Raw genomic sequence first — 21585 nt, 5'->3', positions numbered from 1 at the left:
CTAATATGCTAGGACTCCCTTAAAATGACAGTATGTTGTACCACAGTTGTCCTTCCTAGCTCCACTGTAGAAAAGATTCTCTTCTGTAGTGATAAGTGTTGCTCCTGTTCAAGACCCAAGTTCTCTCCACGTTAGTGCACTTCATGTCAATGTTGTCAACCATGCAGCTAGCTTGAGACCCCCCTTAAATTCTGAGGCAGTCTGGGTCTGAGTTTTTATAAGCGGTCTATAACATTTTTTTCCCAGCATAAATACCTCACAGAGAGCCTCAATCCAGTCCAAGAACTTTGTAAGGTTTGGCCAAGTGGCAAGGACATGTTTTCTTGAGTTCACAGCAGCAGATATGTTGGTTGTTTCTTGGAGCAAATCTCCATATCTTATGTACTCCTTTTCCCCGCTGTCCTTGGCTAGCTTACAGCAAACAAATAGCCATATCCTCTCTAGTGGCTTGGCTTCATCTTCCTTTGATTTTCCGCATAGCAGTGGATAGCAGACACAACTTGCAGCAGCCTCAGAGAAATGCAGTGCAAAACTTATCAGTGTTTTCTCATGAACAAAGCAAAAGCTATGCTCTGCCACATGCATTTCAACAGCTCATGCTGTCTTTGCCCATCATTCATCTGACAGTTCAACAGTCAGTGTTATGTTAGTGCCTTAGACAGGACTTACCCCCATTATCAATTATTACCTCTTCTGTTATGCCATTCCAAATAAGAATCCTTCAGATACACCTGATCTGATTTGAAGATGGGAAACTCACCCTCTGCTCAGAGCCTTTTTTTTTTATTATTAAAAAAATTAATAAAAAAAAAAATTAAAAAAAAAAAAAAGTGGTATTGCTATTATTTAGAAGCAAATTCTTCAGGAAATCTGTCCCAGTTGCTGCCTAAAAAGCCAGCTGCCTCAGAAGCAGTTGTTTGAGATGTATTCATTTGATATCAGCTTTAACATCTTAGGAGGACTGTAAACAGATTTTATACATATGATTCATGTCCTTGCTAAAAGGAAAGTAATAATCAAGTAACCATCAGTAACTAGTCACTCTCTGAAAGACTTACGGAAAACTCCAACCAACATATGTAGAATGTTCAAGAAGGGCTCAAGTTTGGGTTATAGTACTTCCAAAAAGAATCTGATGGCAGACAATCATGAAACGTTACCATAAACACTGTGTAGTTAAGAAGGCAGTGTTGTATGATAAAGACTAATGTGTACAGAAAATGCTCATTTAGCTTCTTTAGAAAACAGATGCAAACTTTTCCTTCCAGCTATTCAGTTGACTTCTAGTTTGAGAGCTACCACCTCAGCTGATGCTATTCACCTGCACTCCTGCTAGCAACATTATCTGATGAGCTTACAACTGAGTCATCCAAGTCGAAACTAAATGCATGCTTCCCACTTCCTTTAGATTGATCATTTTTAAGAAGACACACTTAAATAGAACAATAGATTACAGAGGAAAGCTTAGTATTTGCATAAGGCTTTGAATTTATTAACAAAATCAAGACATCCAGGTATTAATCTATAGCTACAATTGGAGCCCCAACCCTTCACAATTCTGACATTTCTCATGTCAAAAGAGAACCTCCTTACAAGAGAAAAGAGCATAGTGCTGAAAAATGTAAAGTACATGGATGACAAAGACCAGAAACTCCTAAGAACATATCTGAGGTGCTACAGCAGAACACAGGTAAAGGAAGGTAAAGCACAGCAAATGGCAAAGAGTGAGGTTTGTATCCCATCAGGAAATATCTTAAACACTATAAAGGACATTTGGATTGTAAGGACAGGAAAACCAGTAACTTTTTAGCTTAGGTTTCTACAGTAACACAGTTCTTTCTGATTTCTACTTTTGGTCTGAAACACAACAGCCACAGTGCTAGCTGCTGCTATGAGCAGTGAGTGCAGAGCACTACATTAACATTCTAATAGAACTTCTGTGTTCCCTCTCCAGAATTTGAGGTTTGGCCCTGAAGACTATATTTGTCACTGGTTTTGGACAGACAAAGCACAAAGTCAGCTACTGAGAAAAATCTTACAAGTACATGCTATGGGAATTTGCCTTATCAAGACATTGAGGCCATGTCAGATGCTAGGGAACAGTTTAATGCCAGGACACGGGCTAAGAAAGCCCAGCTGGCATCAGAGTAGAGCCTCACACAGAAGGGTACAACTGCCTGTGTATCATCAGTATAACAGTTATCCTTTAACATCCCATATAAAGATGATGTTGTTGAAGCAGTAAGAAAAATATAATTAATACCTGGTATTGTTTGTGCACTGAGAAAAGGAGTAATTACGAGACCTTCCACAGTATGTACCAATAAAGCAGATCATGAAAGATCTTTGCATTCTTTGGAATTGTCTTCTAAAATCACATCAACATAAACATAAAATCACTGAATGGTTTGGGTTGGAAGAGACATTTAAAGAACATTTACTTCCAACTCTCTGCTGTGGGCAGGGACATCTCCCACTAGAACAGGTTACTCAGAGCCCCATCCAACTGGGCCCTGCCCCATCAATGATTTTCCCAAAAAAATAAAATACATCTTACTTTTTATTAAATAAGAAATGGTCTTAAGGATAAATATACACGACTTAGATAAGCTTCAAGAAAAACAGACATTTTGTGTACAATAGTCACCTTAAGTCAGATAGAACTTTATCATTTTAACCTATAACATAAAATGCAAACCATACTTCACTATCAAATAAAGCATTAAGAAGGCAACAAAGAATTTATTTCTTTTGGAAATGCTTTGAGAACACTGGAGTTAATGACCGATTTTATTGTGCAGATACCTTGGATTTACAGCTCTTAGACCATTTCTCTGTTTCTGCGGATAGCACAGCAAAGAACCATACTGAATATCATGCCAAAAATCTGTAAAGAAAACAAATTATTTTATAATTATATATTATAATTATTCGTTAGAAATCAGAATGGGGAAAAAACATTCTTATCAAAGTGCAGAAAAGCATAGATACTTCCTGGTTCAAAATGCATGTTAACAATTTATTCTGTAGTTTATGACCCCAGGCCTCCTTTCCCTCTGATCCTCAAATTTCAGTTAATTCTCACCAACCCCCCATAGCCTACATACTTCAAAACAGATCAACTACAAATTCAAGTCAATCTCTTAAATATCAGATCTTCTCAACGTATTTAATTTCATTTGCATCATATTTGCCTCCCAAGAAAGGAAAGAAGTGCAATTTTTTTTATTAGCACTGTTATTTCAGACTTCTAGTCAATTTGAGAGGAAGTAAACAGTTTATGTTGCCAAGCCCATGTTTTCAACCTGCACACTCCACACTCACTCAATACAACTTAGCCAGTGCTAACACTACAAGGAGGCAGATCCTAATCCAAAGTAGAAGCATAGAGTCCCTGGGGTACCCCACACACCAAGTTGTTTCAAGGACCCACAGCATACAACTTTACCTTACAGGTACTTATGATCAGCAGAACAGGCTCACAGACTATAGTTAATGTCTGGCACTGTTCAATAGACTTGTACTCTAAGCACCCTTGGCTAGGCAGCAACCATCTAATCTGCAAACTCACCATTATCACAGCAACACCAAGGCCAACTGCGCCAATGACATTCAGTTTTGAATTAAAGATATCATCAATGGCTGTAGGGCATGGCTGAAAGGAAACCATATTTGTTAGTTTTTCATGCATATTGAATCACTGATTTGTTTGCTTACTATAGAGAAAAAGAGCAAGCTCACAAAAGCTGCTTAGAGCTGGCCTTTTCTTTCTTTCTTTCTTTCAACATTTTTCTGGAGATCTATGGATGTTCCAATATAAATATATAAATATAAATTAAATATCATTAAATATAAATCATTAAATATAAAAGTTTAAATCTGAGTTTGTAACCCTCTTAAATGCACCTTGTAAAAAGCAGCACTCCCTTGTCAACAGTGTCAGTTAGATCAGGTGCAACTGTTGCTGCACCAGAGTTTGCTTATTAATAATGGCTGTCAGCACTTAAGCTGCAGTACTGCTCAGCCCTTCTCAAAACAAATCTGAGGACAGAGTTCATACTTCCAACTACTTTTATATCTTTACAGACATCCCATAAGTACATGGTGCATATGAATGAGGGGATCTGCATTGCTTGCATAAGTAGTAGGCTGCGTGCAGATTTATACCAGTGTCAGTTTAAAACTGCCAGGACAACAAACTACCATTGCAACTAAAAAGGATTCTAAGTAGCCTTATTCCCTTAAAGGTGCACAGTGGCCAAGACAAAGAACAACAAACTTACACAGAGGTATAAATCTCGGATATTAGCAGCTGGTCTCTTCCCCCCCACCCACCCTATGCTATCCCAGTAACAGACCACAGTGAGATGCTACATACCACTTACTTTATAGTTTCATATCTAAATGGATTTGAGGATTATGGGAATATAACAGAAAGAATGAATCAGTTAAAGATTAGTACAGTACTGATTTTTCTGGTTTAAGTCATGCTATCAGTCAGCCACACCATTATATTCATTTAGAGTCCATCTACTATTTTTTTTTTCTACAGTTGGGACTAAGCCCTCAACACATTACAAGATGAAGTCAATAGTCCAAACTGAAACAGAATAATAGCAGATATAACCTACATTCTTCCTCAGTTACACTCACATATTGTAGCAAACACACTGTATGAACAAGACTAAAGACTGAATCTGAATACAGACTGAAATTTCTCTAGCAGGTGTTTGAAAGCACAAAATTATCTGTAGAGAGAGGTGGAGAACAAGTGATGCATAAACAAGTCAAGATATGAAACAAAATTTCTGCATCATAACAAACTCAGTTTCTGTGGGAGAACTAGTACAGGCTCTCCTGGAACATAAAGGTCACAAAGCGGTCATAAAAACTTCAGGAAGAGAGTAGAAAAAAACCCTATAAAAGTGCCTCTCCTGTCTGTGGTATACAGGCATCACTGCAGCATTATTTCAACACTGGAATCTGATCCATATTATTTGTTTATGATGTAACCACCCAAGCAAGACACCAATGTGCTACCTACACTCTCCTCTCCAAAAATGGAAAACTTCTCACTAAAATTCCAGACATGCTCCCTTCTCACATTCTCCTCCCTAAGAGAGGCAATAGCTTCAGTGCATATCAGGAAGGCACTTTATGACAGCAGCACTCCAGACAACAAAATCTAGAATGTTTTATGCAAACTTTTTGCATTAATTTGTTCATCATGCCCCTGAATATAATGACATAGGCTACAACACCATGCAGATATAGAGTACTGCCTTCCTGATGAGCTTGCTTGTTTTTGTAGAGGGAGACTGTAGGTTTTCTACAAGTGGATTGTGGGCTGCCTATTAAAAATGACAGGCATTTTCCACGCACTGCAAGGTTTTATTCAGAGGTCTGCTTCTCGTTCTACTAATTTGGTAGATTTATTGGAGAGTTAAGTCATGAGTTACCATTGTTGTAAATGACTCAGCCAAAGTCTTCTTTGGACAGGTGTCCATCAACAGCTGTTCAACACCTCCAGTAATACCACAGCAGTTCAGCTACAGCAGAAGACAGGAAAAGAAAACCAAGTTACATTTGTTTCCTCTCTGTACTTGATTAAAGGAAGAATTAGATTGCATTAGCTATTATTACAGACCTTATGCAGTTTGCTTAGAAGTCTTGCAAATCTGATTAATTTAAAAGACTTTTTAAAACAAGGTCTACAGCAAAAGACAAGATTCCAAAAGTAAGAGCTTAATCTCATTAAATATACATATGCACACACCCCAGTTTTGGGGGCAACTTGGTACTCCTTACAGCTGAAAGATGAACTTCTTAAACAAATGTAACTACACATACTGTGGTACCTTCAGATCAGTGCTAGAGCTCTAGAGTTTCTCAGCTTGCTTTTAAATTTATTTAGGAAATGAATTGGTCTTACTTCAAGGGGAAAAATGTATACTGGCATACAAGAAGAGCTGCATTTTGTTACTGCTCCTTTGGTTTCTTCTAGTTATCAAGGTACTAGATTTGTACAGGATTATGGATGTGTTAGAGAACAGTGTTAAACAGTATTGCTACCTAGTTTTATATTAACTACATACTTACAGCAAAATGGAATGCTTTCAAGGTTTCTCTAGCAGCTGGTTGAGATCTCTTTTCATAGGTTTCTCTGTAGAAATCCTGTAACTCCTCAACAACCTACAAGATAAATAGTTGTATTCTGTTAATGTTTTACTTGATTAATAACTTGTTTTGGATAAAGCAGTCATTAAAACTTCTACAGTCTACAACACATGGTATTTTGACGTACAGAAATAGAGAGTGGAAACAGGGTAGACAGCATTACTCACCTAGAACAAGTAAGCCTAAATGGTGTACACACATTAAAAGCTTGACCCAAACAGATAAGCTTCACAGCTTCCCTTCAGAACTATGAGCTCCTAGGAGGATTGAGAAAACTAAGTTTTCTCCATTAGTTACACAGAATTATTTCCTACTCATTGCTGTACTCCAGAAGTCACTACATTCCTCAGTTGCATAATATAAGCAACAAAACAATCCTGAACCAAGTACTCAATTTGGAAACAAAAAAAAAAATAAATAAATTGAGAGTTATAAAGCAAAACTGGATCCTATTCTACAAAGTATATCCAAAATTTTCAATTATTTCTGCTGTTTCTAAATGTTTGCCAAAAAGTCTAGAGCCAAACCTACATTAGAGTTTGCCTAGCATAGGAGGCCAATAGTCCCACATCTACCAACATTTCTACTCTTGTGACCTGCAGCACCTTCACATTGGCTAGTTTTGCCCACATGACTCTGGTGATTAAGCACAAAACTCCTGAACTATTAGACAACAATAATCCGTGCTATTTGCAGCCTGGTATGGAAGGCCTCACCACAGGACCTGCACCAAAAGTGCAGCCAGCTCAGTGCCTTGTTGTTATGTAAACTCACATACACAGGCAATATTCAGAGTATGTGAACATCCACAGTGGTGATATCTGAGAATATCAACTTGAGGCAAGAACACAGAACAGTCATAGCTTAGATATGATATTTAGCCTTTAACAGCAAGCTCCTTCCTAAAAATGGTAAGACCTTACTGAAGGCTTGCTTCATTTCACAGTACAGACACTCAGAGGGACCTTGGGTTCTGGCCTCTCTGCTACAGTCTTTTTAATTCTTAGTATTTAGTTTCTCATATATGGCTGCAACACTTTCTCCCTCCTCCTCCAAATTACATAGTAACTGGTACACTTTTCACTAGACATCTATGTTTCCACAGGCACACAGTCCTCTCAAATTTAAAAAGAAGCAGTCAAAGGACAGCATTAAAGGTTAAGAAAACTACTACCTACAGCTTTGGGAAAAAGTCTTTGCATTTAGAAGCTGTGACACTGAAAGAATAAGAAACTAACAGACATGGTCTTTCGAGTGAAGAACTTTGAGGTCTCAGATAAGGTCTCATTGATTGCTTCTGTTATTACTTAACAGCGACCTACCTTGTCTTTATTTGCAAATCCCCAGATGGCAGTAGCAATTTCAAGGGCAAAAATCACAAAGAGGAAGATAAAGAACTAGAAGAGAATGATCACATAATTAACCAACACCATAACATTAAAAGAAAATAAAAAAAAATTTAAAAAATCCAAAAACAAACAAACAAAACCCCACCACCAACAGTTGCAGACATCCTTGAGAGCTTGTTTGGTCCCCAGTGTTAAGCCTTGTGGGAGTTATCACTCAACCTGATTTAGCTGAAGTTCTGAAACTCTGGTTAAAAACAAGGAATATGACATACACTCAACACTTCCTCCTGACAGCATCAGTAACCTCGGTAATGTTTTCCAAGCAGGAATTCTGCTTTTTTGATCAGTGTTAATTAAAAACAAGTATTTGTTAACTGAGACTTCAAGTTAGACAGGTCACACAGACATCATATCATTAACATACTTTCTCTGTTTTGTCAACCTTATTGCTCTATGAGTCATAACTTAATACCTAGCATGCCACCTGAGAGCTCTCCTTCAGAGCTAATAGTCACTTGTGTATTAGAAATAGAAGTAACACCATGTTCAATTGACTATCATTTCCAGAACACTGACCACTTAAAGTAACTTCAAAAAGAGGCATTCAGAATGGACTAGAGGCATAATTTTGCAAGAAAGGTAAAGCTGATTCCATTACACAGGAAGTGAATTTTTTTCCACCAGCTATAGTAGTCTTATTAACCATGTCTGGTTATTTGGATTAGTAGTTCCACAGTAGCTACAGACATGCTTGAACTCAGTAAGTCCTAGCAGTCTGAAAACAACAGGGTTACTCTCCAACAACTGACTTGAAGAACACTTTTTCAACTAGACTAGTTCATACAGCAATTATAAACAGCAGAAATTTGCTTTTTTGAGGATCATATACTACTCCAGTACTGGTCTCTAATATCTAAACAAATTATTCAAAGTTTAAGACAAATTGTTTAACAAACAGCATTGGTCTTATCAAAATTTTAGTTCCGCATTCACACATTCTCCCATTCTCTTGATACCTCAGTGTCTAAATGTCACTAACTTGGTCATTTTGCAATCAAATGTAACATACATTTTGATTTAGTGCCAGAAATGGAAACTAAATGTCATTAATTAAACATTTTAGCATTATGTAAATGACCATAAATTAAAACATTGTGAAAGCCATCCAATTAGCATCTGTTCCCTTTTACTCCATAGCCAATATTGCCCTTCCTTTCTGATCACATTGCTAAGTTTAAACATTACTTGTTTTAAGCACTCACACTTACCAGTCCAAGCATACACTGTGATTCCTGAATTGCACCGTAGCATCCCAAGAAGCCCACGAACATCATGACAGCACCAACCGCGATCAGGATGTAAACTCCTAGGAAGGAGAGGAAACAAAGATTCATACAAACTAGTTGAATCCTCAGCAGTAAGTTAGTTGCTAAAAAAAAAAAAAACAAACAAAAAACGGTAGTTGCTTGCTTTTAAAAAAAATTTTTTTGTTTCAAGCAAAAAGGGAGATAAGCTTAAGTTTCAAAGTAAGCATCTCAAAGCTTGTGGGGAAGTTATTAGGAAAAGAACTTTAACTTACAACATCTGATGTGCACCACTGCTGCGGTTTCACAAATTGTAGATGAAGCACATAATAAAGGCATCCAAATAAAACAATAAACACTTAAAAATTGTCTTAGAGACCAAATAATATAATTATTTTTGGATAAAAGTGTTGCAGTTAGTTGGAACTAGTGATTTAGCAAGATCATATAATTCTTGATGCCTTTCAGTACCTATTCTGATGCAAGCAGACAAAACAATCATCCGTCAAAACTCTAAATGCTTTTGTACCCTTCCTGTCCATCAGTAATTACCAAATTATTTTACCAGCCACCGTGGCATATTCAGCTGCCTAACTTGATAGCCCTTCTAATTAAAAGAAATTCAACATCTTCTGCCTTTCTGAAAGCAGATACTTATTTAAATCAAGTGGTTACATCTATAGACCATTTTGTCCAGAATTTAAGTAGCAAGTGCTAAAGCAGAGAGAGCAAACAGTTCTGGACTAAGTACTCCTACACCCAAATATTTCCTAATCTTGGGAACTGTCAAGAATTACAGTTCTTCAGCTGCTAGCCATTAACAACAATAAGAGACAGTGTGGAAAACAGAAATCTCACAGGATGGTTGGCAAGTATCACTGAGGTGGTGAAAAATGATCAAAATATTAACACAACACAAGTAAAATTACTTCAACATTCTATATAATAGAATCATAGAATGGCCTGGGTGGAAAAGGACTATAATGATCATCTACTTTCAACCTCACTGCTATGTGCAGGGTCACCAACCACTAGATCAGGCTGCCCAGAGTCACATCCAGTCTGGCCTCAATACCTCCAGGGACAAGGCATCCACAACCTCCTTGGGCAATACAAGTGTGTCACACCCTCTGTGTGAAAAACTTCCTCCTAATATCTAACCTAAACCTCGGCTGTCTTAGTTTAAAACCATTCCCCTTGTCCTATCACTATCCATCCTTGTAAACAGATGTACTCCTTCCTGTTTATATGCTCCCTTTAAATATTGAAAGGCCACAATGAGGTCTCCCTGGAGTCTTCTCTTCTTCAAGCTAAACAAGCCCAGTTCCCTCAACTCTTCCTCATAGAAGAGGTGCAATAGCCTTCTGATCATCTCAGTGGCCCTCCTCAGGACCTTTTCCAAGAGCTCCACTTCTTTCTTGTGCTGGGAACCCCAGGCCTGGACTCAGTACTCTGGATGGGGCAGCACAAGAGCCGAATAAAGGGGGACAATCGCCTCCCTCCCCCTGCTGACCAATCCTCTTTTAATGCAGCCCAGAACTCAGTTGGCCTTCTGGGCTGCAAGCATACACTGCTGGCTCGTGTCCAGCTTCTACCAATACAGACAAGAAGTACAGTTGTTGTGTTCAGTGACCCAGTCAAACACTGGTTTAGGAAAGGTTTTCTTTAGCAAACCAGTAGGTATAACCTGCCAAAATAAACATCTAACTTGATTAAGCCTATGTAAATGATTATTCTTAACTACTACAGCACTTTGAAACTGTGAGGGGAAAGAAGTTCATAAGAACCTCTTATTTTAAATTTTACTTATAGTAGAATACTGTACCTTTGAGGTAACTTCATAGAACCATGGAATGAATAGGGTTGGAAGGAACCTTCCAGGAGTACTAATCCTGATATGAACATGAGTCACCTTCAACACCTGTAGGAATGAGGCATCCACAACTTCTCTGGCCAGCCTGTTCCAGTGCCTCTGACAGTTTCCTTCTAGCATCTAACCTAGATCTTCTTTGTTTTAGTTTAACATGTACAACACACATCCAAGCATGAAATGGCAGATGCATGCAAGAAACAGGTATTTTAAATTTCTTTGTACGAAGTTGTTTGAGACCTTCAAGCTCAGCTACTCTGTTCCCAAGTGCTTACCAAGAGCATGCAGAGCCAACCACTACTGATCTCAGCACAAGGACTCAGAGCACCAGCAAAAGCAAGCTAGTCTCAGCTCAACAGATGTTGATTAGGACTGTTTTGTCTTTAGCCTTGATGAAAGCAGCCAGGGACTCTAAGCAAAACAGTGATCTATCCCATTGAGTTACTGCATAACTTACCTGTGTAGAATGTCGTGTTGTTGGATTCCAGTTCAAAGATGTTTTTGGTCTGTGTATCAAACCGAAGCCATAGTCCAATTGCAAGAACTGTTGTTCCTGCAAGCTGCAGGAACAAGTAAATAAAACTAATCAATTCATTCACCCTACCAACATCAGTATTATTTTTTTTTTTTACTGAAAAAAATTTACTGTTTACTTTTTTATTTTAATACTGAAAATGCCCTAGGTTTACAGAAGTGTGAAATATCAGATTTTATGCTGACCACCCCACCCATGTTTTATTCCAGCTTACTACATGGCTAAAAGATCCTGCATACTCATTATGAAGGACCATGTATAATGCAAAAAGAAAAAAAAAAAAAGCACTCTAAAATGTATTATATGGCCAGCTAAAATTGTTAGCACATTAAATACCGATGATAGTTCAGTGTACAGCAATACTAAGTTTAGAAAGAATTATCTCATTTGTAAAACAGGAGCAAAGGTACAAGAAGTTATCACACCAATGGGAAGAGGGAAATAAAGGTTGCTAAACCAGCAGCATTGCTGCGAGCTGGTCCAAAAGAACACAGTTAAGCTTTAGGTAATATTAGCTTTGCAACATATCATTTTTGCCCGTATGCCTCCAGGTTCCTTTTGACACAGGGCTTTTGTTTGTGGCAAGTATGTGCTTTTGAGGTTTTCTTTTATCTGAATAGAATTAAACTATCAGAAGAGAAGCGCAAAAGAAGAAATGTGATACATATACCAACACACAATACAAAAAAGGTTTATGAAGACCAATAAGCTTAAAGCTTAGCAAGTTCAGAACACTTAGGCTGAGCATGCACGGAAATAAAAAAAGAAAAAAGAAAAAAAAAGAAAGCCTTATCTTTGAGAATTCCCTTCTAGAAGGCAACACATTCTTGAATTGCCTCCAAAAACAGCGAGGTGTGTACTTTAAAACGCCAATTTTAAACAAGAACGTGGAAAGAATTCCTACAGAAGGCATGTAAACACAGTCAGACACCACGCCTAACCCTTGGCTCTATGTTCTCTCCAGAGTGAAAACTTGTTCTCTTACAGGAATATTCATATTTTCTGAAGGCAGGCATATCCTGGTTGCCTATAGCTATCCATTCTAACCTCCTAGGCTTTCTCTCTCCCTTTCTTGAGAGGAAAAAATATATATATATATAAATAAAATAATCTTTCAAGACTGATACAGGATGAAGGATCAAGTTAAGAAATGGCTCAGTGGAAAGGTATCATCCTTATAACTTCTCACTAGAAAATATCCTAACTGAAGTTTTTCAAGGACTCAGGTACCAGTGAGGAAAAGTGAGACAGACAGTTCTCAGAAAAGCCAAATTTGCTGGAAAACAAAACAAAACAAACAAACAAAAAAACCAGCATGATCTGTACAGCAGACACATACCTGCCAAGTCTGCCACTGAGAAAAGCTACAGGGTTGAAACTGGGAAAAAGATGAACTGATACATAATGCACAGAACTAAACCCACACAAAGGTTTCCAAACGTATGCAAATGATATTTAGTGCCATGTGCATAGGTACAGGCTTTGTCAGAATAAATAATAATACATAATATAGCAAGGACAAAGCCTGCACAGAGCCAGGGCCTCCTTTTTTAGAAGTATGCTGACAGAATAACTAAATCATACCACTGATACAACACCCAAATGTAATAAGGGTGTGTCACCTCTACATACAGTACAGTTGCACCATCCCAAGGGAAAAGAAGCTGCCAAGGGACTGAAGGGAAAGAAGATCCTGGTCTATGTGGCACTCTGCCACAGCATTGCTTGGGAAAATCCTTGGCAATCTCAAACACCAGAAAGGTGAAAAAAACCTATACTTACAGCTTACCTTCCAGTCACCCAACAATTCTTTCCTTGATAGAGCCCTGTTTTCTGGGGTCATTCAGTTTACAGGTTTTATAGGTATCCAGTTCTGAAGTGTTAGGAGAAAAAACTGCTGCCTCTTCATGCCTTCCTGAGAACTCATGAACTACACAGTTCAAGAGTGCCTGGCTATGTGCAGCTATATATTTCTGCTGTTTAACAAGCTTCAGTGTTCAAGCAGAGAGCTCAAGGGCTGTGCTGCAATCAGAACAAGGCACAGTGAATGTTTGCACAACTTAAACAGCATTTATAATCCAGCAGATCTTTATTTGTGAAGGAAGTAAAAACACTATATCAAGTAGATAATCTTGCAAGTCTAAGCAAAGCAGAATGTTCTGTTAATCTTTTGGAAAAAGAAACTGCTTGATTAATGATAGGGAGTCTTGACATACTTCATACAGATCCTTTTAAAAAGCTTAATACACACCCTAAGCACTACAAATGAAGTGCAGTGTGGTGTTTTCTCCTTTGGGATGTAGCTACCCTGAGGGGGAAAAAAACCAAACCAAACCAAACCAAACAAACAAACAAAAACAAGCAAAAAAAACAAAACAAAACAAAACAAAAAACCACAACAGGATAATCACAGGGCATCAGTGAACAGCTCAATATCACTGAGAACTGCAGGATTAAAAGTGATCTCTCTCACGATGGTACACTCGCAAAAGTGACTTTTGCCTCCATTTCTTAAGGGAAGTAGATTTGTTTTTCCAGTTTGTGAACTTCCTACCCACAATGACAGCTGAACCAAAAATGGAAATTTTAAAGCCAAAAGTAAAAAAAAGTTAAATCTGGAATTGCTTTCATTAAAACAAGAGCTGTATAAGACAGCACACTAACTTATGCCTCAGAGGAAGAAGCAGGCATAGTCTCACTGCACTCATGCAGGCAGCAGCAATTACTCATGCTCCAGCTTGCCACTTGGCACTTAGGAAGAATTTCTCCTCCCTGGTGCTACTTCAATACTTGTCAAGTGGCTTTGGTAGTTCTATTCTCTCTCCAGTGGTAAATCATCTGCTAAGAGGTGAACTGTTTTAATGTTTTCTTAATTTAACAGATGAACTTCTGCATTGTCTTGTGAGTTCAATAATTCCAGATATTTCTAAGTACAAATAACCTGTACTGAAACAGGAAATTTAACAGAGAATAGAACTGCCTCTCTTCCTGAAGCTAGCATTCCATGTTCATAAAACCTACAAAAATAAACTAGCTTGTGCTTATGAAAGATATTGTAGTAATAAATACTGGCAAGAGTACCTGAGAGACAGTTTCACCAGTCTGAACAAAGTCTGTTGTTAAAGGGATATTATTCACTTACGGTATTAGAAACAAGTTTTAGGCAGCAAAACTTCAGTAGTTAGTTCAAGTGTACTAAGTCATAAGCACAAGTATACTACTGACATTCCTGCAGGCTCACTAAGCTCTTCTTGTTTTCTATAACTGCTATTAAGTACCTTAAAGTTCCCAGCTTATTTCTTTTCAACTCACCTCTATTCTATAGTGACAAAGGACAAGGATAAAATCTCTGATCATTCCAAAACCTCTACTATAATGGAGGCTTCTTGCTTGCATGCGATGTCAAAAGTGACATCTCCATTGCTCTAAACATTCTGCTCCTACATGCATCCTTCCACCTGTTGCAAGAGGGGAAAAAAAGAAGCCTTTCCAGCTATTTTACACCCTCCTTCCTTTGCAGTTCTGTGGCTCACATAGCACAGTCTCCCACTAAAACTTCTCTCAAGCCAGCCTATTACTAAGTGCTTATGTATCTATGGGTGCGACACAACCTTGCATCTCGCTAACAAATGCTTTTAAGCCTTCTGCGTCACAAGACATGCTGACAAATATCTGTGTCATGGTAGATTATTTGCTCTTTACTTAAGATGAGTAACAGCTGATCTATTCTGGAGTCAGAAGTGAATATATATACATATTTCTCTCCCTCTTTCTCTCTCTCTCTCTATATATATATATATAGTAAAGGAATTATTTCCTTTCTGCTTAAGAAAGTTCTCAAAAATGCTGTGGGCTAAAGTCACAACATTCACTGCAATAAAATGGTACTCCAGTATAGTAGCAACAGCACTATAGAATTCCTGAGCCACAGCCAAGATCAGTGGCCATTTCACAGAAGTTCCTGTTCAGAAGGAAGCCTACTGTACTTGTACCTTAAATTGTAAAAGGCAACATCCTCTAGCTCCATTTTTGACTTACCAGCATCTGCTTGAATTAAAAGCTGTTAAGCTGCACCAGAGCAGCATCTGACTTATACACCCAGCAACTAGATTACCTGATTAGAGAAAACAAAACTAACTTGTTACTCTTGTATGTACACATGCATTCATGATTGCATATATTTATATTCCATGTTCCTCCAGCAATTCTTCTTCCCTTGAACAGTAAAATCAGAGCACTGATCTGACTGTCTCAAGTGCAATATAAACAGCAAGATTATGGCCCAGAATAAAGTCACAGATAAACCCCAAATTAATCAAAGAGCTCTCCAAGCCTGATCCAACTAATCCTGCTTTAGTAGGAACTCTTCTAGACTAAAGGACTTGTTTATAAATGAAAGGGTCCAAGTGGAAAGCCTGGACAGGACAGTTGCCTTATGGTATAAAGGAGCAAGAAAGTAAATCCTTACAAAGACTCTGCATGAACTCTGACCATATGCCGTAAAACTTTATTGGTTATAAACATATTAAGCTGCTAACATTAGCAGAAGACACCTTTGTATGCCAGGAAATTCACCATGGAAAAAATGGCATTTAAGCTTAATAATGCAAGCTCTGACTCCTTTTCAGGAAGGGAAAGCCAGTGGGATAGCATGCAGGCACAAGACTGTACACACAGTCACACCAGGAGCTGCCATACATTTATTAAGAAGACTCTGCCACCTAGCCCAAGTCATCCCAGCAAGCTATGGGAGCTTAGTGGGAAGCAATAATTCATAACACAGATTTAGTTAAACAGGCATGTGCTCACACTAAGGTTGTTTAGAGCCTGCTTCAGTGAACACTACTCTGGCTTAAGGCACATTATGGGAAGTTTCCATCATTTTCTTGCCAGACTCAAGAAGTCATGTAAAAATCTATTGGTTATTTATGAACCTCTACATCTCCCTTCCCCACACCATCTCAAACTTAAAAAACAAACAAACAAACAAAAAACAACAAACAAACAAACAAAAAACTAATAAAAGCCATACCAGTTATCTAAGTATCTGACCTTAGATTCCTCGGTTGTCCTCCTACTGCCGCCAATGGACTCTCCTGGGCCTACTGATCAAGACTCTGCTTCGTGAGACCTCGCTACTTCGTGAGACCCCGCTGCTCCTTTCCACCGATCTGCTGCTTTCGGCCTGCCACTCTGCTGCTGCTCTCCCCTGTGCCTCTTTTGCCTCGGACCAACGAAACTATGTGCAACGGGATGCTGCTGCATCCAGGTGGTGACTATTCCCCGCTTTCACGCAATTCTTGCCCTTTTTCCTACCTTTTCTATCACCCACTTTCCCGTCCCCATCACCCTAATTTTGATATTCGCCGCTCTCCCTTCCCCATCCTCTCAGCTGTCTATGTTTCCTAATAAACTCATCGGATCAACATTTGAATGTTTTTCTTCTTAATCTCATGCCGGGCATAACATATCAAAAGAACCTTGCCTCACTCCTAAACTGGAGCGAGACAGTGGGTTATCTGGGAAGGGTATCAGAACAAAGCAGTTCAGGCAATAGTACTTCCCCAGACAGATCTCCCAAATAACATGTTGAGCACAGGAGACACAAAGATGGAGGCAGGACTACTGGAAATAATAGAATCATTAAGGTTGGAAAGACCTCCAAGATAATGTAGTCCAACTGTTAGCTCATCACCACCACGTCCACTAAATCATGTCCTTATTAAGTGCCACATCTATCCTCTTCTTGAAAACCTCCAAGGATGGTGACTCTACCACTTACTTGGGCAGCCTGTTCCAATACCTCACCACACTTTCAGAAATTTTTCCAAATAATGAACTTGAATCTTCACAAGTGTATTACCACTCATTCTATTACTAGCAACCTGGGAAGTGGCCCACCCTCACATCATTACAACTTTCTTTCTGGTAGTTGTAGCAAGTGAAGAGGCCTTCCCTAATCCTCTCTTCCGGAAGAAAAAATCTCTTCTCTTGTGCTCCACACCCTTTACCAGCTTTCTTGCACTTCTTTAGGCAAACTTCAGGATCTCAATGTCTTTATTGTAGAGAGGGGCCCAAAACTGAATGAAGTACTAGAGGTGCAGCCCCATCAGTGCTATGTACAGATAGACATCACCTCCCTGATTTAATTAACTATACTATGCTTAACACAAGCCATGATGCCACTGACCTTCTTGACAACCTGGGCCCACTGCTGGCTCATGTTCAGTCACCTGTTGAGTAGCACTCACAGATACTTTTTCTTCATGCAGCTTCCCAGACACTTCAAATAAGTGTGTTGTTGTGATTGAAGCGCAGGATCCAGAACTTGGTCTAGTTGAAGTGACTGACTTCAGACCATCAATACAGCCTATTCAGATATCTCCACAGGGTCTTCCTACCCTGCCTACCCTCAGATTAACACTTCCTCCCATCTTGGTGCCATCTGCAAGCTTTCTGTGGGTGTACTCAATCCCCTTATCCAGATCATCAATGAAGATATTAAACAGGACTGGCCCCAGTACTGACCTTTGGGGAATTACTAGTGACCAGATACCAACTGGATTTAACTCCATTCCAGTCTGGGCTCAGCTTTTTGTTGTTGCTGTTTTGTTTTTAAAACCAACAGAATATACCTGCCCAATTCACACGTGGACAGCTTCTCCAAGAGAATGTTGTGACTCTGGCAAGTTTTCAGTCAGCATTTTTTTTATTGTTATTTCACTACTTTTCCACCAAGAGATTAATCCCAAGATGGATTTGGAGTCACAGACAGGTTATGCCACAGAACATCCAAGGTGTTCCTCAAACATGCCAAGTGAAGTCAAGTTTTGCAGTACTTTCCTAACACACAGCTGGATTGGCTACTGCATTTAAGGACTCTGGAAGGCCTCCTGGTCCTAGTGTCTCTGAAGAGGGAGTATATTAATTGGATTTTTTTATTTTTTTATTTTTTTTTCCAAGTTACTGTAAAGCTCAATTCTGGTTTGCCTTACTACATTTCTATTTGGCCTGCCAGTATTTGTGGACTTTTATCTTCTTGGAACACAAACTGCTTTTCCCACTTTTGGTCTTAGTAACTTCTGACACCCAGCTGTCTTGCTCTTCCTGTCTCCTCTTGCTCTCCCTCAAGTCTCTTATGAAGAAAGATAATATGTCACCTAATACACCATCTGTACATACCTGTATGTTTGTTCCAGGTTATTTTAATTCCCCACTTGTCCTTTTGAAGACAATTGTTTTAAAAATTAATATGAACTTTTTTTTTTTTTTTTTTAATAAGAATTGCTCCTCAAACTAATTTCCTTTACCCTCACACACATCTAGCACACAGGATGTGTGACACTGTGTTCCCTCTATGCTTTTACAGAAGGTAAACAACACTAAATTCAGATGTCCATTCAGCAGCCTGAACTTAAGTTACATCAGGCTTCCCAATATTGCTTGGTACGTGAGGCATTTGTACCCAAAACCAAGCTAGAGATACAACTCCCACTTGTTCTGTGCTACTACACATTGAATCATTTTAGTCTTTTCTTTAGGATGACTTGTGGAAATTCAAACTCCATAACCACAAAATGGTTATAAAGCAGGTATACTTTATTACAGTGCTGCACACACATGCTGGGTGCAAGGGGGTAGCCTCTCCTAGTTTGCACACCACAAAGTGACAGTTTAAGGATATTTATAGAGACAAGTTATACATATGCAAGAATAGGAGGGGATATTACAGTTGATTCTAAGAAACTAGGCATAGATTATTCTGATATTACAATTAGAATAGGAGGGGATATTACAATTGATTCTAAGAAGTTATTATAATATTCTCCACCCCAATTGCTGAGTTATCGTGACTTGCAGGTTGTAGTGGAATTCCTAAGTCACAGCCTGAACCAATACATGAGCACACGAGTGCCTGGCACAAGAGAGATAAGGCTGCATTCTTCAGCACAACCCCCCCACCTCAGCAGCCCTCCCTGTAGTGCCTGTTTTGCCTTTGTTTGCTATACCCTTACTCTAGGCAAGGGGTACCCTCTCCTAGTTCATAATTAAGCAAATACTGTTTTGATACAATTCTAAAGAAAGAAATATGTTCCACATCAAGGAGTTATTGCCTAACAGATCTGATGCAGAAGCGTTTTTGGCTTTAGATGAGGGTCCCACCATGAAAAGGTAACGCACAAGACAACAGCGTCTTCAAGCACTTCCTTGCAAGGATTTAATTCAGTATCCCCTAATAGTCTGCACACCAAAACAGCCTCCATACTGCCAAGAAGTACTGCTTCACAGTACACAGCGCTAGGAAAGCTGCCTTCCCATCCAGCTGCATCACACATTAACTAGCAGGCTATGCAGCCTGTCTTTTCCAACTATAGCTCTATAGTTCTATTAAAAAGAACACAGTGAGCTGGCTATGAATTCTATTCAGGCTCCTCCTGACGGCACAAGAAAACTCTGAAGGCCGCCCCCGACTTCGCCTTGCTGCCCTCCTGAACGCTGTCGGACGGTTCCAGACAGGCCAATCAGGTCCGGCTCCTCGAAGAGCAGCGAGGCTGCAGCCCTACCCCTGGAGCCCAGCAAAACCGGCTGGACGAGGGCGGGGCAGAGGCGCCCTACCCTTGGAGGCTTCTAAGGGACAGGAATGCCGGGGAAAGCCTGAAGCTTAAGGGAGCGGACGGAGCACAGCGTCTCCTCCTACGGATAGGGGAAAAAGAACTAGGAAGAAACAAATCCCAAAACAAGCAAACAGCAACAACCGCTGCCCCTCCGTGCAGTCATAGCAGATCTCAGCTCCCTCCCGGGAGGCCCCATCGGGGAAGCGCTGGAGAAGGTCCCCTCCCGGATCCAGGTACGGGTCTCTTACCCAAAATATGAAGTTGAAGCCAAAGAGCAAGTATTTGATGCACTTAGTGCCTCCTTTGACAGGCATTCTGCTGATGGATAGCAACCGGTAGAAGCGATAAGGACAAGTACACAAAGGATACTTTTGGTCCACACCACTCCTTAAGTACTGCCCCGTCAAGTCCCTGCCCGCCTGCGGTTACCAGCCCCGCCAGCCCAGCCCTCTCTCCTCCCTTGTCCACGCCCAGGCTCAGTGACTCCTGCTCCCCAAGCTTGCCGTAGCCCCGTGGTTCCGGAGCCACCCGAATCCCCTGGAGCCCCCGGGACACACGGGCGTGACTTTCCCGGGACTGCCAGACGGGAGGGGCACAGAGACCTAAAGGCACCTTACTAAAGAAGTGTCCTGGGATGGAACAAAATACTTTGGCAGTTAGTTTTAAGGGAACTGATTTTTGTGACTGTTTTGTAGAGAGAGCTGACCTTGGTAGTTTATCTTGTTTTTGCAAGGACTTGTTTTGCAAGCAGGTGTTCCACTTGGGCTCTGTATCATGCACTGGCTGTGTGGGTACAGTATGTGAGTGAAAAAAACCCTGGGAAGAATGAAAGCAGGAGAGATGCTGCGGTGGGAGAGAGAGAAAATCACTTTGAAGCAGGGGATGCCCTGCTGGCAATGCCTATTGCATCCACCACCAGCATGGTCCTTCTCTCTCCTTTTCAGCTGTTTGCCATCTCTCAGTGGTCATATGTAAGGGTGCGCTTGCTTAGGGAGTTGCTGCTTCTTGCTTACTGGGATTATGTGCAATGGATGTCTGTGTGTGCGCTTGTATGTTAAATACATAAGCCTCTGTGCTTCTCTGAATGCATGGTTTGCTTTCTGATGCTCCTGAGAAATCTGTCTCTCAGATCCAAATGTATCCTGAAACACTCTAATAAAACTGTATCTAGCAACAAGTGGAGAGGCTCTCAATGTCTCAGTGCACAGAACAACACTGCTTAGCGTAGTATGGGTTTAGTTGTATTTAATACATCAGCCTAGCTGATGTCAGTTCTACCTTACTTTTACAATTCTGTCTATGCATATATAGACATATATAGAGATGTATATATATGTAAGACTATATATAAAATTATAAGCACACAATTAAAAAAAATAGAAAATCAGTTAGGATAAGCGCATGCCTATCAACTGATCCATAGTGACTTGTTGTATGCATGCTGTTATCTCACCTTAGTTGCTATACAAATCTTATTAAATTTCAGAGACGTTCCAATTGATTTAAATGGGAAGTTCAGCGCTCAACTTCTGAATCTGATAAGAAAGAAAACTGAGGTCTTCTATCATTTATTTCCTTCTAATGGAACATAATTAGAAGCAAACCCCTTCCTGGTTTGTTTGTTTGTTTGTTTGTTTGTTTGTTTGTTTATTTTCCCTTTGCTCCTTTGTCTCTCCTTTTACTTTTCTTGGGGCCTGTGACTCCGTCATGGACTTACATCTAGTGGTAACGCTGT

General features: G+C 39.7%; 2 protein-coding genes across 3 annotated transcripts in view; one reads left to right on the top strand and one right to left on the bottom strand.

Moving 5' to 3' along the window:
* Positions 1–1470: 1470 nt before the first annotated feature.
* On the bottom strand, positions 1471–20255 carry CD9 (CD9 molecule). 2 transcript variants are annotated; one of them, XM_015871502.2, is made up of 9 exons: positions 20099–20217; positions 13025–13257; positions 11158–11260; positions 8795–8892; positions 7500–7574; positions 6100–6192; positions 5460–5549; positions 3572–3655; positions 1471–2887 (listed from the first exon to the last, which is right to left on the bottom strand). In XM_015871502.2, exons 2-9 carry the CDS (start codon positions 13076–13078, stop codon positions 2822–2824), a joined length of 663 nt encoding a protein of 220 aa, XP_015726988.1. In that variant the 5' UTR covers positions 13079–13257; positions 20099–20217; the 3' UTR covers positions 1471–2821. The 2 variants fall into 2 exon arrangements, with proteins under 2 accessions (XP_015726988.1, XP_015726985.1); XM_015871499.2 differs by lacking the exon at positions 13025–13257 and having other exon boundaries at positions 20099–20255.
* VWF (von Willebrand factor) overlaps positions 19818–21585 on the top strand; it is a 103579-nt gene continuing 101811 nt past the window's right edge. Inside the window, exon 1 of the mRNA XM_015871491.2 lies at positions 19818–20083. The gene's annotated coding sequence lies outside the window, so the exon portion shown is untranslated. The remainder of the gene's footprint in view (positions 20084–21585) is intronic.

The sequence above is a fragment of the Coturnix japonica genome, chromosome 1 (assembly GCF_001577835.2).
Source record: "Coturnix japonica isolate 7356 chromosome 1, Coturnix japonica 2.1, whole genome shotgun sequence".
NCBI classification, from domain to species: Eukaryota; Metazoa; Chordata; class Aves; order Galliformes; family Phasianidae; genus Coturnix; species Coturnix japonica.
This window is presented reverse-complemented; position numbering and strand designations above follow the sequence as displayed.